Source organism: Crocodylus siamensis, chromosome 14, assembly GCF_052110815.1.
Source record: "Crocodylus siamensis isolate JL-2025a chromosome 14, ASM5211081v1, whole genome shotgun sequence".
Taxonomy (NCBI): Eukaryota; Metazoa; Chordata; order Crocodylia; family Crocodylidae; genus Crocodylus; species Crocodylus siamensis.
The window spans coordinates 28,584,106-28,600,859 of NC_143408.1; the positions used below are offsets into that span (position 1 = coordinate 28,584,106).

Sequence of the window (16,754 nt, forward strand, 5' to 3'; positions counted from 1 at the left end):
ATTTTACTGATAACTGTAGGCTTTTGGCTCTGCTAGCCTACTTTGACCTGTAACTTACTTGGCAACGCAGGAAGATGGGCTCCTGGGTGTGAGGAACCTGGCCCTGTATTCTGGGGCCATGTTGAAGCCCTACTCATTTTGCAGGATCTTCATAGTTGGGCTACTTTGTTCTGACCTGGTAAATGGCAGTTCTTATGTTTTACGCAGGACCTTTGACAGGATGGTAATTATTCATATGCCTAATGACTTTGGAAATGTCTGTTTTTACCTTGGTTGTCATACTGTTAGACACATCTCATTTTGTTTCATCTACTTCTGTTTGCATGCAGTTGTAAATTCTGACAGGTATCCACAAAGTTTCACCTATTCTAAAAACAGAAAAGAAAACTTTGTATAGCAGTAAGTTGTTACATCTGCTACTGATAACTTGCTTTTTAAACAGCTGTATATATTCATAAACAAAGCTTCAGTCTTAGACTTACTCTCGCGTGTGCAGAGGCTGTGGGTTTTGTGATTCAAAGCTTGGGAAATGTGGTGGGCTTAGAAGCCTTGTTCTGATTGCTGTTACATAGAAGAGAGTGTAAACTTGGTTCAAAGAGTACTGCTACAAATTAATTCAAACAGCCCTAGAAAGGCTAACGGTATAACTAGAGAAGAGACGTATTATACTGCATCTTTGCAAGACGGTATAGCTGCAGGAAAATCAATAGAGCTGTCCAGCTAAATAAAGGATTTTTTAAAAATCTCTAGATACTGAATGAACTATGCTTAAATGCCTCCAGCTGTCCTCTCTGTTTTATTGTGGTGTTGCTTACATGTGCGGTGGTCTCCAAACCAAAGCTATCTGGCATCGTCGCACACTCAAGTGGTCTGGGTTGTGCTTAAAGAAAAAAGAAACAAAAACTATGACCAGATGATTCTAGCATGGAGAAAAGGGTGCTGGGCTATTTAGGAAGATCTGGGTGTTTCATACTTGTGGGGTAGGATTGTTTCTGCCCATTAGCTGCATTGCTTTTTCCCCACACCAGCTTAATATGCTGCTCGGTCCTGCTGCCCTGCTCTTGGCAGGAATGACAACTGATTTTTTTTCCCCAGGAAATAAGTGCAGAAGCTTGAACAGTGAGCTGGGACAGCTTGTATGAAAACTAAAAGGGGGGAGTCCTACCAGAAAGTTGAGAGACGCTCCCTGTCTGTGAAGAACGGGGATGTTCAGGAAGGTCTCCTACAAGAACAGATACGGCTGCTGTTTATGAGGAAATTGCTCAAACAGATAGTGGGAGGGGGAGACAGATACTGCAAGTGGTAGTGGAGGGGAGGAACTGCACAGCTAAACCATCCTTCCTGCCTCCAGAGCATTGCCCAGGCTGTTCTTCAAGGCAAGGTGTTCTAGGCTCCATCAAAACCACTATAAGTCTGGCTATTTTCTCCCAGGATCATGAGGCTGAGCAAGCTTCTCTGCTGTAAAGGCATTGCATGTAGCCTAGAGAAGTTGGCTTTCTTTTCCCTACTAAACTGAGGTCCCTGACTTGGCACCAGCACAGTGCAATAGGCTACATGCATACGAGAAACATACTACAACAAAGCTGAATTTCTGTGATACTGGCAGGTTGGATGTGTACCCTTCTCAAACAGCTGGCCTGAGCCTTCTGCTGGAAGCTTGGGCCATTGTTCCTAGGCTAGAGGACAAGCTACCAACAAGTTCCATGATGTAGCTTTTTAAATAAGTGGTGAGACATGATGTATTTAAGTGCAAGTTTAATACAGTTTATGCAATGGAAACAAAGACAAAATGTGACTGATACATTATACCATACACTTTGCCAGCACTGCTTTAAAGAACCTCAGGTTTTGGTCTTGTGTTCCTCATCTGTGGGTCTGGTTTTTTCCCTGCTTCAGCTTTGAACTGATGTCTGAAAAAAGACAAGGTAGTTTTAAAGGAAGGAACAAGGTGAATAGCTGCTTTAAGGAGGAAGTCTGAGGTGAGCAGCAATACAGAAAACTAATAATGATGGGCTGCCCCACTCACAAATAGACTTTTGGGGTGGGAGTGAGTGTGGTTGGGTACCTGCTAGCAGTTCAGTCTAATACAAGGTTTTTCTTTGCTTCCACCAATTTGCACAGAATGCATTGGAGACTGGTACTCATGGAGTAGGAGCCTGCAGGCTTGAGGATAAGTGCTAGCCAAATGCAGCAGGGTACAAGTGAAAAGGGACTTGCACGTGAACTGGGTGTCAGGCCGCAGGGCTCGGGACACTTACCTTGACTGCCATCTCCTGCCGTGATTCCAGACCCGCCCAAAGGAGGGAAGCCAGCCTTCCCCTGTCTGAGATGTGTGGTCAAAGTTGGCACCAACACGCTCTGCTGGAAGCTTTTTCAGCTTCTGCTTCTCCTCTACCAATGGAACAGAACTAATTACACTTCTGTTTGTTGCGTTACGTTTCTGAGTGCAGTTTTTGCCTCAGAGTTAATTGAATCTCTAGCTAAAGCTCTGTCCCAGAATTAGAGGAGGGGCAGGGAGCCCACACCCCAGTCTATAAGGCAGCATTCTGTAAACCTTATCTACCTTGAGAATAAGAGTAAGTCATGCACATGATAATCTGGCTCCTGGGTAAAACTTTTACTCAATTTACGATGCTTTATTTTTAAAGGAAGTGAAGAGTTTAAAAACTAGAACTCTTCCTCAGCCAGTCCAAGCAGTAGTGTCCAAACTCACTTTCTTTCAGAAACTCTTCATACGAAGGTCCAATCTGCTGTTTGTTTCCAGCCTCCTCTTCATCCTGCACCAGCCAGGGGGGCTTGGCTCCTAGGGAGTAATAAGGGGCTTAATCTACTGAAATTATCCTGAATATGACAGAAGGAATGGGAGAATAGCCTGTGAGTCCAGAGTGCTTCCTTGACAAGGGATGAAACAGCTTTTCCCCATGGAACGATTTTTTGCTTTAATGTTTTGGAGACTATACAAGAAGAGGTACTTCAGCTCAGGATCACAATGATTGATATTTAGTGGAGTACACATGATGGAGCAGCAACACCCACTCCTTTATTAGATTTACAAGGGAGGCTTTTTTGCCCATCCTCAGGTCAGTTCAGAACACGAGCAAGGTACCTAACAGTTCTGGTCTTCCCCAAGCTGTGTTCTAAAGTTACTTTGAATGCAGGTGAGAAAATCCAGAGCCTGTAGCTTTACAGAGAGGTGGCAAAAGTGAAATAATAGCAAAGGCTTACCTGTGTGAATGTTCCCCTTCCCATCAGTTTCCTGTTTGGTTTGGTTTGTTTAAAACAAAAGGGAAGGGGAGAAAAAGAATATCCCAGTTAGGAATGTTCTCTGTTAAGGTGACTCCACTGCAACTTTTGCCTGTAACGGCTGACAGGTGCTAAAAGGACAGCAGCAGAGAGTCATATCACGTCAAGCATATATAACAGAATTCCTCAAAGCTACTTACCTTCAATTATGAGAATACAAATTCCATTTTAAATTCCCTTTTCTGAAGGATAAGCAAAGAGACTTTCTTTTCCTCCTTGCAAAAGAGTGGTCCTGTACCAGGGACATTTATGTTTCAGTGCATTTCTTTTAGGACACACTCAGCGGGGGGAAAAAAGACTTAATGTCTTTACAGCGGACCTGTTGCTACAAATCAAGGTTTGCTTTTTTTTCAGCAGCCATGCAACAGTCACGATGCATCTGCAAACCATAATTTTGATCCTCATCAAGTGCTAACAGGACCAACTGCATTCACTGAGATCTGAATTACCAGTACCCCTTAGCAAGGGAAACAATAAGTCAATAAATCCCTCCCCGGCCTTACCTGGTGGCCAATAAAAGTCAGAGCATGCCCTTTTTCCATCCAATTTAAATCAGACAATGGTTGCATCCTACTTGGACCAGGCTGCTCCTGAGTGCAGCAGGTGATGTCACTAGAACAGAAACAGCCAAGCAGGTAAGGAACTTTACTTGCAGCTTGGCACGAAGCCATAATTATCTCAAAGTACAGCACCCACTTGTTAAATGCAAGTCTTGGTAGTGGGGGCAAGGCAATGGCACTTTATTTTTTTATTTTTTTTTAAGCCCTGAGAATTTTTAGTGGTAATGAGAGAGAGAAGATGGGGAAATACAGACTGCATCTGACCATATCTAGCTCTTGTGCCAAAGTTGCACTAACTCCTTGATACAGGTCTGCAAGATAAGACAGCCGGGGTCAGGTCCTCAAGGTTTTAGCTACTCTAGCTGGAGAAAGTGATGATAAGGCTCTAGGTAATTACTGCTCAGAGTTAAAAGTTCCCAGAAAGGAGCCAGGTAGAGGCAAGTTTCTTACCTTTCAGAGACACCGGGTGCATTGAAGACCGAGGGTCCGTCACAAGGTTCTGTCTCTTTCTCAGGCTGGGTTTGATTCAGGAAAAATAAACAATTTTCTGGTATTTAACAACAGACCCCTTCTGTTTTGTTAGACACCTCAAAGTGAGGTAGGCCATTCACGTCTGGGTTACGGGGAAGGGGTAATGTTCAGTGCTGACCCTGAAGCTTATTTATCCTACAGAGCCTGTGGCTTATGTATCACAAACAGACAAATGAGCTTGGCTCCAATTACAGAATCCCAACTGCTGACAGGGGAGTGCGCCCACTGCCCACAAACTCAACAACCCCACTGAAGAAGTGAGTAAGGGCCAGTACTTACCCCTGAGGAGCCGGTAAGAAGCCTAGCCAAAGCCCCTAATGGATCAGTAATCCCATTCCCTTTAAGTGGAAGACTAGACTTGCTGAAAGTGGGTGCATCTGGTACCGGATGCTTCTTCAAATTGTTAATCCAGGAAAGTGATAGCTACCAGTATAAGAGATCAGGTGCCTAGTACAACACCAGTACACTTTATTTGTGGTTCCTGCTCTGTCACCAGCTTTTAACCCTGACCAAAATAACTTGCAAACATGGTGCCACTATTCTGGCTCCAGCTAGCACCATGCAAACCAGGCACTGCCCACAGATCGCTTGCCCAACCAGAGCTGAGCAGGTCGTTTGGAGGCAAGAAGGACAGACCTGCCAGGGGTCACTTGAGGGGAAATTCTGGCCTGGCCTCCCTGCAGGCAGGCGAGAGAAGTTGTTCAAAGCAATACGTGGTTTCAGCAGAAAAGTCAAAGCAGAGAGACACACTTAAAGGAGCCCACAGAGCTCAAGGCAGCAAATGCCCTCACTGTGCTGGATACTGTTCAGGTGCGTCCTGCGAAACAAACCTCTAAGACAGCTTGCACCAGCTGCCGCCTGCTCTCCTCGACCTCTCGGATGTGAGACGCCATCTGGAATTGAAGAAGGTGAGAAACAGGCTAAGAACTAAAGGCAAAGTGGGCAGGTGAGTTGAGCACAGCTCAACACAGCATCTCTGGTCACCTCTTTAATGGTCTTGTCCTCTTTTTCTTCGTAACCATCCAGGGCTTTGAGGAGGGAGGATTTGAACCTGAAAAAGTGCTTGAAGTCGGTTGCTGGCGAGGTGTCGTATAGTCGGACTGGGCCTGGGAGCTAGCTGTGCCTGCAGGGCTCCGCAAGGGTGGGTCTGGCTCAGGGGTTGCCGTCTGGGCCTGACTTCTGCCCGGTGCAAGCAGCGACAGGTGGGCTTCCGCGTGCAGGGCGCCAGGCAGCAGCCGGGGACGGGGGGCGGGCAAGGAGCCCTGAGAGGGCAGAGGCTGGAGCAAAAGCCCCGCACAGGCAGGCCACAGGGCGCACTGGCTGGGCAGAGTAGGGGGAGGCGATGCGGGGCGTGGCCGCTCCCTAGTGCAGAGCCGCGGGGGGCGGGGCCGGGGCCGCAGGAAGCCCCCCACCCCCCGGGGCCGGTACCGTGCGTAGTCCTGGGGCGAGACGAGGAAGTGGTGCTTCAGCTTGGGCTCCGCCTTGTTCTCCCACCAGAAGCGGTGTGCGGCCCTCCTGTGCTCGGCGCTGCGGGAAGAGGGTGGTGAGCGCGGGGCGGCGGGCCGGGCCGGGCCGGGCCGGGGCGGCGGGCGGGCGGGCGGCCCTACCTGGCCAGGTGCTGCAGTAGGCCGGCGTGCAGCAGGGCCAGGCGGCCGAGGCGCAGGTGCGTGCGCACGTCCCGGCCGCAGCACGGACACCAGCAGTGCCGCTCGTGCTCCGCCGCCTCGTAGGGGGCCAGCGCCGCAGCGCGGATCGCCCGGCGGGCCGGCTGCACCTGCGGGCGGGGCGGGTGAGCGCGGAGCGGGCCCGGGCCCGGGCCTTCCCGCCGCCCCCCCCCGGCCCGGCCCGGCCCGGCCCGCACCTTGGCCCGCAGCCGCGCCAGGGCCTCCCGCAGGCGCCGCTGGTGCGCACGGCTGTAGGGGTGGCTGCGGCCCGCGGCCGAGCCCAGGCGACACAGGGCGCAGCGCCCCGCCGCCGCCGCCGCCATCTTGCGCCCGGCCGCGGCCTCCGGCCCCGCCCCCAAGCAGCGGCTGGGGGCGGCGCTGGCGGGCGGTGGGCGAGGTTCCCGCGCGGCCCGGCTGAGGGCCTCCGTGGCTCCGGGCGCCCGGCCCGGCGCTTCCTAGCAGAGCCCCGGGCCCTTGGGGCAGGTCGGCGCCAGGGCGCTGCCCGGGACGGGAGTGACGGCGCGAGGTCGAGGGAAGGCAGTGGAGGTGCTGACTGTGCGGCCCTGCTCGGAGGGGAAGGGTCCCTGGGGCCGCGAGGCGCGCAGCCCTACCCGCCGGGCGGCTCGGGGAATCGCCCGCGGTAGCGCCAGCGTGCGTTTGCCCCGCTTGCAGTTGTGGGTGAACTCCCGTCTTGGTTGCGCCCTGAAGGCTTCCTCCCCCCAGGATACTCCTAGAAAGGCAGGGATCTCGGTGGTAGCAGCTATTGCCCCCAAGACTAACGCTGCAGCAAAGCGGGCATCTCCTGCATCCAAAGCTGGTCATGAAGAACACCCAGCAAAGCCAGTGCTCCCAGTCCCCGCTATCAGGCAGACTTCCCTAACAGCACAGAGAGTTTTCCTGGAGGCTAGTGCATGTGCAGACCCCTATCAGAAGCCAGACCGGAGTGTTTCTGAGGGGGACTTGCAAAGGTGCTCCGGAAAAGCAAAGGTACAGTACCTGGGTTTTGTGCGCACAGTGAATTTCCAGGTCTGCGAACCGACTGTGTTTTGTGGACTAGGGCATGAGGTGCTGCTGTTGCAGCTGGCAGGAGTTCTTGGTAACATTACTATGCAGGTGGGAGGGCATGAGGAGCGGTAGTAGTAGCAGCTCCTGCAATAAGATTCTCTTGCCTAGCCGCTCTGAGGAGGGCTGTGGAGGTTCTTATCTTGTGTGTGTGACCAGAGTCACTTATATGTGTGGCCTCACCTCAGAAAGTCCTGTTGCTGTCCCGTGAGGGTAAAGGGGGGCCAGTTAGCCCTTTGTAACCAGAGTTTCCAAAACATGTTGGAGCACGAGGACAGGAGCTCTCTACTGTGGTGCCAAAGTACAAGTAAAGAGGCAGTGAGGTTTAAGCACAAGACCTTGTAGCCAAACCCCCAGCCAGCCTTGTACGTGGGCTTCTGGGGGCAGGCCTGAAATTATGCCGAGCACCTCATTTAGGCATAGGACGTGCTGTGGTAGACTCATCCTGTGCTGACTTTAGTTTGATGCTCGTAGCAGCATTCGATGAGTTTCTGACCCTCCCCTTGTTCTCCCTCAAGAAACCGGGCTGGGCTGTTATGGGGACTAGCAAAATATCTCTCTGTACTTTATGGGAATTTTTGCATGCCAATTACAGGAATGGATTACATCTAGTTTAAGGGTACCAGATAGTACTAAAATGTTGGATACAGATGAGATTTCTGTGGTTGTTAAAATGTGGGAAGACCAGAAGATGGATAGGCTCTCCATATGGTTGGCATTCAGCAGGGAGAGGATGGCTGACCAGGAGACTGGAGATTGTGCTGTTTTAATCCAAGCTAAGCAGCTGCCCATATCTCTGATCTCGACTACCTTCTCTAGGGATCCGCACGGATTGAAATGATATCGAAGCTGAGCCCAGAAGGGAAGGGAAGAACAGTAACTCAAGGGACGCAGGAAAGCCACGTCTCTCTCCACCTTTTCGCTGCAGGGTGAGAAAATAGCTATGTGTTTATGATTTCCTGCCAGTTGCAAAAGAATTTGCCCCTTCAATAGGCAAAACGCCAGTACTGACACTTTGTGCATAGAGCACTGCTGCTAGCTTCTCTCCCTCACTGCAGTCTGGGTATAACCATCAGGCTCTTGCTGGATCTAGCGTGTGTGCTGGAGTGGGTGCCGTGAAGCGGGTGGTCTGTGACCTTGCCACAGCCAGCGCCCACCCTGGTCACCCCTTCTCTGCCTGTTCTGAATCCAGTGTGGAGCAGATGCATGCTGGAGCAGGCACCACGTGCAGCATGGTCCTGGAGCAGCCGGAGGAGGCGCTGCATGCACTGCACAGGGCCATCCAGCCCACCCTGCATGCTGTCTGTCGCGCTGCTTGATGGGGCTCTCCAGACCATATTGTTGACACCCTGGTTTAGTTCACAAGTGTCTGATTGCTGCAGTTTGGCTTACTGTACATCTGAAAAATGCCTCTCTGCATGCTGCAAGGGCTGCCTGTCACGTGGTGCTGCAGACTCTGCCAAAAGGAACGCTCTCCTTTGGGATATGGCTGATGTGTTCCACATCTCCTGAGACTTAGGTGACAAAGGATATCCAATACCAGGTTCCCTCTTTAACTTAAATCTGTTTATAAAAGGCAAAGTAGCCTCTTTCTGCAGCACCATTTCTTTCATCCCAACTAATTGTTTTCTTCCGTCACACTTCCAGAGCTAATAGTGCATTCCAGATGATAATGTTAGAGGAGAATAGCATGCTATGTTGATAAACACATCAGTAGGTGTTAAATGGTTTCAATGGCTTATTCACCTACCTTATCCATGTATTGAAACAAATTTTATAAAGGGGACCCTAATACATAATGTGACCAGTTTCTGTGAATAGATGCTGTCTGATTTATTAAAAACTGCTTTTATAGGTGCGAGTGTGCCTTTCAAACCTGCACTGTGAGCTGTTGCCTTATTTCTCCCGAGTATTCATTAGGCCCTAGCCATGAACAGCAATCTTAAGGCGGTTAAGTAAAGTCCTTTCTTCCTTAATTCCTGCTGTTCTCAGATTTGTGTAATATTGCTTTTCTGGACCCCCAGCTGAAACAAGATCTACAGTTCCTGGCAGGGAAGCAGGTGGGGTGATACAAGTTGTTTCAGTGTTAATACACTGAAGAAGCAAAAAAAAATCAGTAACTCAGCTTTATTTTCTTAGGTTGCCTTTAGGAGTCTCTCTTAGCTCTACTTCAAAAGAGACAGCAAGGGGGAGTAGCACCATACATTAGTCAGCCTGCAAGCCCAAAACACAAGGACGTTAGGCGCATGGCATCTAGATCCTTACTGAGTCTTGCACTGTAAGTGTCTGAAGGTGAATTCCTGAACTTTGCTCCAGACACCGCCTCTTGCTCAGTGTGCTCAGCTCCTAGCCATTTTACCTTGAAAGTGTGTTACAGAACACAAAGCACAAAACAGAAATAAAAATGTAAGCAATACATTCTTGCTATTATCCCCCATTCCTGTACAGAGGACCCCTTCCCACAAAGAGAGAGGGTTGTATAGAAAAGGTGACAAATTGCAGTTGGGTTGAATGCCCTGAGATTCCAACACGATAGGCAGCTTAGCACTGTTCTCCCCTCAAAGAAAAAACTGCTTATCTAGTGGCAAATATTGATGGTTGGAATAATGTCCATCTGCTGAAGGGGAAAAGGATGGAAATCAGGTGCTGGCTTTCCTGCCGTCCCAGGCTTTCTATTGAAAACATTGTCATAAGCATCCAGGCTCTTTGTCTCTGTAGCTGGGCATCCCTTGCTTAGGGCAAGCTGTTGAGGAGTTACGGAGCCCGGCTTTGGCCACTATGGAAATAGGGGAAAGCCAGATCCTTCCCTTGCAGGTTGGGGCGTGAAGTCACTAGACTTTCCGTTCACAGTTAGCCCACCCTTCTACAGTTGCTTAGAAGTTGACTGTAGTAGCACTTGTGGGGAGAGGCCTGCTTGAGAACTGTGAGATCCGTGATCCATGTCTCAGTGGTAGCCGACCAGTAGGGATCATAGACACAAGAGAGATCTCATCAACTCTGCAGAGAGTGAGAATGGGGAGAAAGTTGATGGCTAAAGTCTAAGGCCACAACCAATGCCCTGGGCACTGACTGCATCATTAAAATTCACTGTTCTACTCTTGCTGCCCATCAGGATCCTGCTCTCAAGATCACTCTGCCACCAGCAAAAGCTTGTTCTAGCGATTTGAATGCTGCTTACATTTCTCTGTGGGAGTTTTCTGTCGCTCGGTGTAGAAGAGGACGGTTCTTAGGCAGCCTGGGTTAACTTTCATGTAGATTAATTTTTTCACCCCTGCCCCAGCCAAACGTATCCTCTTCTGGTGGCGCCCTGGCACAGGTTCAGTTCAAGTGCTGTGGGATCCAATCCCGATCCCAGCAGTGGTGCCTCCTGCTATGCCACACGTGCGTGAGTCTGGGATCAGATCCTGAGTGCACCCTTTCTGCTTGCTGGTGCAAGGGAAGCCGGCAGGTCCTAATTCAAAGCCAGATGCCTGCAGCCCAGTGTGACCCAGGACTGCCCTGGGACAGCTGACTGGCCTCAATCCCCGACAGTCCCAGATTTGATTTACCTGGGGTTGTTCAAGCTAACAATTGGCAGTTTGTCAGCCCCAGCAGTGTAAGTCCTTCAACTCTCCTGCACACCCTGCAGCCCTGCCAGAACCGCTGCTTGCAGGATTTAATATCCAGGTGAGGGAAGCCCTCTGACCGTAGATAGACTAAAGGGCCTGAATCTATTCAGCCTCCACAGGAGAAGACTGAGAGGGGATCTGGTGGCCATTTATAAACTCACCAGGGGGGACCAGTGGAAAATAAGTGAGGCTCCGTTCCCCCCCCCCCCCCCCCCCGCATGGCCTGGGATAACAGTGAATAATGGCCACAAATTGAGTGCGAGTAGGTTCAGGCTTGATATCAGGAGGCATTACTTTACAGTTAGGGCTGCCAGGCTCTGGAATGGGATCCCGAGGGAGGTGGTTCTCTCCCCTACCTCAGGGGTCTTCAAGAGGAGGTTGGATAGCTATCTGGCTGGGGTATTATGATCCCAGCGCTCGTTCCTGCCCAGGGCAGAGGGTCGGACTTGATGATGATGTGTTCAGGTCCCTTCCAACCCTAGCAACTATGATTTCCCCCCGCTCTTCCCCACAAGGCATCTCTGGGCTGAGTTGGAAAACCAGGCCTGCCCTGGCGGTGGTACCTACAGTGAGCTTGTTGGGTATCAGCTGCAGGGAGCTCGGTGTGCAAACGTGCCGCTTGTTCAATTTCTAGCGCCACACAAATCGGCCATAAAAGTGTTCTGTAGGTAACATTTTTGTAGCTGGCTTACTATTTCATAGTGCCTTAAATTGGGTGTATATGTAACAGCCTTGCTGTGTGCGCTGTGATTAGCGCATTGATTGTGGCATATATGTAAGGTGTGGAGGGGCCCTAGCGTGCCTCCAAGCTCTTGATGGTGGAGAAGAGCACAGTGAAATGGTGTGTAAGAGGTTTCTGGTGCCTTGTCAAGTGCTGGGGGTAGGAAGACCGTTCAGACAAGAAGGAGCACGAGTGGCTCATCTATTCAAAGGGAGGATGGTTCCACGCAGCAGCCCCTCTCCCGGCTTCAGTTAAAGCTTGTCTTTGTCAGCCATTCAGCCTAGCCTGCTCTCTGCTCCTTCCCTAGGGCCCTCCATATGCAGATGTGGGCCCAGCTGCAGCTCCCTCACAACAGTCTCCAGAGACTGCTCCTCTTGCCTGGACCGCTCGGACAAGAATTGCTCCCTTTGGACTGTACCTGGTTCGTTCATGCTTTGGTGCACCAAGTCGAGGGCCTCCGTGGGTAGAGCCTGCATCTCTTCCTCAAACTTCCTGCGCCCGTCTGCGGTCAGCTTCCACAGGCGTGCCTTGCGGTTCCCCTCCGTGCACACAAAGCGGGTGGTTTTCTCGAAGCTGCTGCTGAAGCACAGGTTGTGTCGAATAGTGTTTTTCCAGCCATCTGGGGCTGTCTGGAAGAATGGGAAGTGATGCCTGCAGGGAGAAGAGAAGGGCACAGGGCTGAGCTCAAATGCTGGCTAAACTGACTGCTCTAGTAGGAGGTTGAGGATTCTTACCTCCACCACAATGCAGAAATGGCCAGGTGTCACGTGGGAATAAAAAAAAAAAAAAAAAAAAAGGGGGAGAGGTTCTTGCCTGATCCCTGTGTAATTAGGCTGTGCCCTGAAGCAGGAGGTTCAGCTGGATCAGAGAAAAAGCAATATTCATTCTTTCCAGGGGGCAGTACCAAAATGCCAGCTCTGGACATAGCTGAGCTTGGGCATTTAATTGACAAGTCCTTGCGTCCTCGCTCTCTAATGGGAGCAGAGAGGAAGTCACACAGTGAGCCACGGGGCAGAGCTGAGAACAGACCCCAGAAGTCCTGACCTCGTTCAGGTTCTGACCTTGAGGTCCTGCTCCTTCCCCAGTAACAGGCAGGACAGTTTTGTAACCCTGCCCCTGAACACCCCACCCCCACATCCCAGCACTGGAGAAGTTGGGAGGGCGGCAGGTACCGTGTGAATTGGTAGATCTGCTGCACAGTCAGGCTGCCCTCTGCACTGTTGTACAGGGCCAGGGTGATGAGGATGCAGTAATTAAGGGGGGGGCGAGGCCAAATCTCCTTGGTTTTGGCCTTCGCCTGCAGGGTGTACTTGAGCTTCCTGCTCTGAGATCTGGAGACCTTTGCTTTCCAGGGTGCCAGGTTCGCCTTGGATTTGGGAGCTTCCACCATCTTCTGAGAGAGTTGGATGTCTACAGATGCAGCATCTTCATCCTCAGTAAACTTGGGGAAGAGGAAGAGCAGAAGGGATGATGAGGAGATATTGGCATTGGGTGGGTGGGGTCAAGAGGGTGAGGGGAGACACGCATTGATGGCCTGTATGTAACAAATTGGGCACATCTTTGTCCAGTTCCCAGTGGATGAACTTACAGCACAAAGGGGGACCCCTTATTGGCAGCTCCAGCCAAGAGGCTAAATACAGAATGGGCAAATGAGCCTTCTCCCATGTCAGGGCTGAAGCGCCGCTTGCTGTGCCCCTGCCATGTGGCATGGGAGGATGCCAGTCTCCATTCCAGCACCAGACAGCACTCATAAATTCAACCTGTTCATCCCGGCAGAGTGCATTCTCTGCACCCTGATGGCATGGACAGCTATGCTCACACAGCGGAGCAAGAGCCAGCTCAGTCCCGCTGCAGGATGCATCGTACACATACCAGCAAATATAGAGCACGTAGATTTTCAGCAGTATCTGGGCAGCTCCCTTCTGCCACATACCTTCTCTGCCTCACTGGCTGATGACAGCAGATCCTCCTCCGAGCAGTCAAGGTTGGAGTAATCCAAGGAAGGGCTTGGAGATGAAAGGCTTATGGCAGCAGCTGTTGAGGACGAGAGACTCCTGTCTTCGGTTGCATCCATGCCCAGATGCCTTGCAGTGGGGCAAGCCGCATTAGGGTTCACCCACATCCACAGATGAGGCTGCACGTTTGATTCTGCAGAGAAAAAGAAGCGAAATAACTTGGGAGCACCAGCAAAGACCTCAAGAGCAGACAGGACTCCTGCCTCCCAGGAGCAGGGCTGGGACCCTGACCCCAACATTTTGCTTGGCCTGGGATGGCTAATTTCCCTTCTCCTGGCAGTACCATTCGCTGCCTATAGCTTTCCAGCAGTATCCAGGCAGCTCCTTTCTGCCACGTGCCTGCTCTGCCAGCCAGTCCTCCTCAGAAGCGTCAAAGATGACTTGCTTGTGCCATCTTCCCTCCCCATCCGTGTGGCATCTCACCCCAGTGCTGGGGATGGGATTGGCTCAGCCACCCCCGAGCCTCAAAGCAGCTCTCCTCTGGATGTGGGCTCTGTGACGGGTAAACCTCTACAACAGGCCAAGTGAAACTGCCTGCCTCCATCCCTCCCCCAGGATAATGCTGGGGTCCTGGCTCACCATCAGGAGGCGCATCAGACCGTTCCCTGGGGAGTGATTGCCTGCATGCGTGCTGGTCACACTGCCATTTCAGCATGTGGTGGTTCACTTCCTTGTCAGCAGCTGGTGAACAGCAGAGGTTCAGAAACAGTGTGGTCAGCTGGTGGCATGGACACCCATTCCCCCCCCCCCCCCCCCCACACACACACACACACACGAGAGCTTGGAGATGGATCCTGGGTCTGTTTTGCATTGAGAAATGAACACCCTTTTTCTGCATCATGCTGGGTCCCCAGGGCTTGTGTTATACACCACAAAACACCCATCCTGCGGTGGGGCTGTGCTGTGGGCCTAAGGACTATACTCTGGGACCAAGCCCAAGATGACAATGTGGGCCTCAGCCACATTTCAGCATTTGGTGGGTGGCTTAGTGAAGGGAACGGGTGGGCTTGCTCTTGCATACAGTGACAGCATATGTCTTTTCAACCAAACTCGGCAGCAACATAAAACTCATGCAGTGGGTTCTGGATCGTCTAAAGGAGGGCAGGCTGGCAGTGAAAGGAAAGGTGAAGTAAGGATTGCAGAAGTGTCAAATCTGGGACGCAAGGTGGGAAGCATCAGATCAAATCTTAGCTTGCTAAAATCAAAGCTGTCCAAGACTGGCCTGCTCCTCAGGTGAAAAAGCAAGCCTGATCTTTCATTGGGATGGCAGAGCATTATTGCCAACTTTAGTACCGCACTTCAGTATCCTAGCAGCTCCCACCACAGAACTGTACAAGAAAGGTAAGCCAGGTAAGGTAATCTGGACAGCAGACTCCCAGAGAGTTTCTGTTTCTTAAGAGATGCCTTAAGCTAAGACCCAGGGTTAGCAAATCCACACTTTGACAAACCATTTGCCTTGGTTGGAGCCTGGGCTGGGAGCAGTGCTAATGGAGAGAGATCTTGGGGGGGGCGGGGGAGAGATCCCATTGTGCACCTAAGCAGAAAACGGCTCCCCTGGGGAAAAAACAATGCAAAGTTGGGGAGGAATGTTTAGCCATTGTGTGGGCTCGTGAGAAGTCACAGCAGTATTCGGGAGAATGCTAGTTCCAGCTCTTTTATTGAAAGATCCAAAGTCCTGAAAGTCCCGAGAATTTCTTTAGGCTGGCCCAATGCTCTCATGTCACTAGAGAGATTTAAAATTAAAATGGCCAAAGCAGCAAATCATAGGAATAGAACTTGAGGCAGGACTGGACTGTCACTGCGCTGGAGGGGCCCTAAAAGGGCTGCTCCATTTCCAAGCTCTGTGATTGCAGTTTCAGGATTGAAGTGGAGTTTGGAAAACAAGCTCTTCTAATTAGCACAGTACTGGAGATGTGAGCCCTATAGCACAGTCAGTGGTGCTAGCTCCAGCGTGTGCCAATACTGCTTCTGGAGCTCTTGCTGGAGGTTTTTGTCTTGTTGGGCTGGCCTTGCCACCTCCCCTTGGGAACTCCCAGGTCTCAGAGCATTTGTTGTTAAGTATTCATTGGTTCTCAGTTCCCTGAGACTGATTTCCACTTGCAGCTTTTCCCTCAGAATTCTTACCTTGGGGGAACTGATCACAGGTGTTGGTCAGGTTGAGCTCCTCTTCCATGTCCCAGTCTTCAAGACCACTCTTGAGATGCAGGCTTTCCCAAAATGTGTTTTTCTTTAAACTCAGGAACATTGTATTAGAATCTACTGTTGCCATGACCCTGGAAGAGGGTTAGCAGGGCTGAGCAGGCTGGGCCCCACTGATTTATAATAACTCCCTAATTCTGCTCCTTGGGCCTGTCGCTCATTAAAGAAAGTGAAACATTGGAGCCAGGTGAGGGAGAAGCTGGGCCCTAGTTCACACATCTGAATACCTATTAAAGATCTCCCCAAGGGCTTTGGGATTAGTGTCAATGGGAGCAGGTAGTCTACTTGAGAATAAAGGCGGTGTCACTGCCTGGGCTTTGTTGTCTACCCATTTAGACTGAATTCTTGGTAAGTACCTGGCTCCTAAAGCTGTACTGACACTTAGTCTCGGGTTTTGCTTGGAATTTAAATGCAGTGGAATTTATATCACACACTTGTTTTATCCTGTCCTGGGCTGAGACTACTGTTTCTAATGCAGGGTGGCTCACGAGTCAGTGGGCTGTATGGTCTGTGACCCCTAAGTGCGTTTGGGTAGAACTTTGCAGGCCCAAAGGGTTTTGGGGTGACGGAGACAGGAAATCTCTGCCTCTGTTTCTAAGCAGTTTCATCTCTCCCTTTCTCCATGTTCTAACTTAAGCCTCTCACCTCCTTCCCTTCAAGAGAAAAATAGAGGACATAAAGGCATCTGCTTTTGTATCAATAGAGGACAGGACAACAGGACTGTCCTCTATGATGGCCACCCTACAACAGCCCCAGCCCTGCCCAGCTCCCTCCATACCTGTGGGGGCCTCAATTCCCCCTGCCCCCACCTGCAGGCTGCTGGACAGCCACGGGGCACCCCTGCCTGACTGCCCTTCTCTCGGCCCCTTGTGGGCTGGAACTGCCAACCTGCAGAGAGCTCTTTGCAGAAGTGGGAAATCAGTGCGTTTCTCCATTAAAACAAAAAAATTGGTGTTTTTCTCGGTTTAAAGGGAAAATCTGCAGGGGTTTTCCGTGGGAAATGCAAAACCTGGATTCCTGGTGATGAAACTAAGTTGACTGTTTTTGGTGATTAAGAAATGAAAGTTGTGACTGACAGTGAGCCACCGGCC

General features: G+C 50.9%; 3 protein-coding genes across 10 annotated transcripts in view; 1 reads left to right on the top strand and 2 right to left on the bottom strand.

Moving 5' to 3' along the window:
• Positions 1-30: 30 nt before the first annotated feature.
• On the bottom strand, positions 31-6,880 carry CENATAC (centrosomal AT-AC splicing factor). 5 transcript variants are annotated; one of them, XR_016439139.1, is made up of 13 exons: positions 6,256-6,880; positions 6,002-6,168; positions 5,823-5,921; positions 5,225-5,287; positions 4,314-4,378; positions 3,807-3,915; positions 3,226-3,256; positions 2,714-2,803; positions 2,259-2,391; positions 1,815-1,910; positions 1,166-1,222; positions 816-880; positions 31-561 (listed from the first exon to the last, which is right to left on the bottom strand). XR_016439139.1 is itself a non-coding variant. In XM_090027183.1 (11 exons), exons 1-11 carry the CDS (start codon positions 6,379-6,381, stop codon positions 1,832-1,834), a joined length of 1,029 nt encoding a protein of 342 aa, XP_089883309.1. In that variant the 5' UTR covers positions 6,382-6,456; the 3' UTR covers positions 1,739-1,831. The 5 variants fall into 5 exon arrangements, 2 of the variants coding, with proteins under 2 accessions (XP_089883309.1, XP_089883308.1); XM_090027183.1 differs by lacking the exons at positions 31-561; positions 816-880; positions 1,166-1,222 and adding an exon at positions 5,379-5,445 and having other exon boundaries at positions 1,739-1,910; positions 6,256-6,456; XM_090027182.1 differs by lacking the exons at positions 31-561; positions 816-880; positions 1,166-1,222 and having other exon boundaries at positions 1,739-1,910.
• The window catches only part of BCL9L (BCL9 like), a 105,423-nt gene continuing 95,138 nt past the window's right edge, over positions 6,470-16,754 (top strand). Inside the window, exons 1-2 of one of the 2 annotated variants that reach the window (XM_090027171.1) lie at positions 6,470-6,604; positions 7,940-8,049. The gene's annotated coding sequence lies outside the window, so the exon portion shown is untranslated. Of the gene's footprint in view, positions 6,605-6,904; positions 7,046-7,939; positions 8,050-16,754 lie in introns of those variants that run through there. The other variant, XM_090027168.1, reaches the window with a different exon arrangement.
• Positions 8,043-16,741, bottom strand: FOXR1 (forkhead box R1). Of its 3 annotated transcripts, XM_090027193.1 has the most exons (5): positions 14,044-16,741; positions 13,383-13,597; positions 12,622-12,890; positions 11,868-12,100; positions 8,043-10,117 (listed from the first exon to the last, which is right to left on the bottom strand). In XM_090027193.1, exons 1-5 carry the CDS (start codon positions 14,303-14,305, stop codon positions 10,089-10,091), a joined length of 1,008 nt encoding a protein of 335 aa, XP_089883319.1. In that variant the 5' UTR covers positions 14,306-16,741; the 3' UTR covers positions 8,043-10,088. The 3 variants fall into 3 exon arrangements, with proteins under 3 accessions (XP_089883319.1, XP_089883318.1, XP_089883317.1); XM_090027192.1 differs by lacking the exon at positions 8,043-10,117 and having other exon boundaries at positions 11,958-12,890; positions 14,044-14,145; positions 15,589-16,741; XM_090027191.1 differs by lacking the exon at positions 8,043-10,117 and having other exon boundaries at positions 11,958-12,890.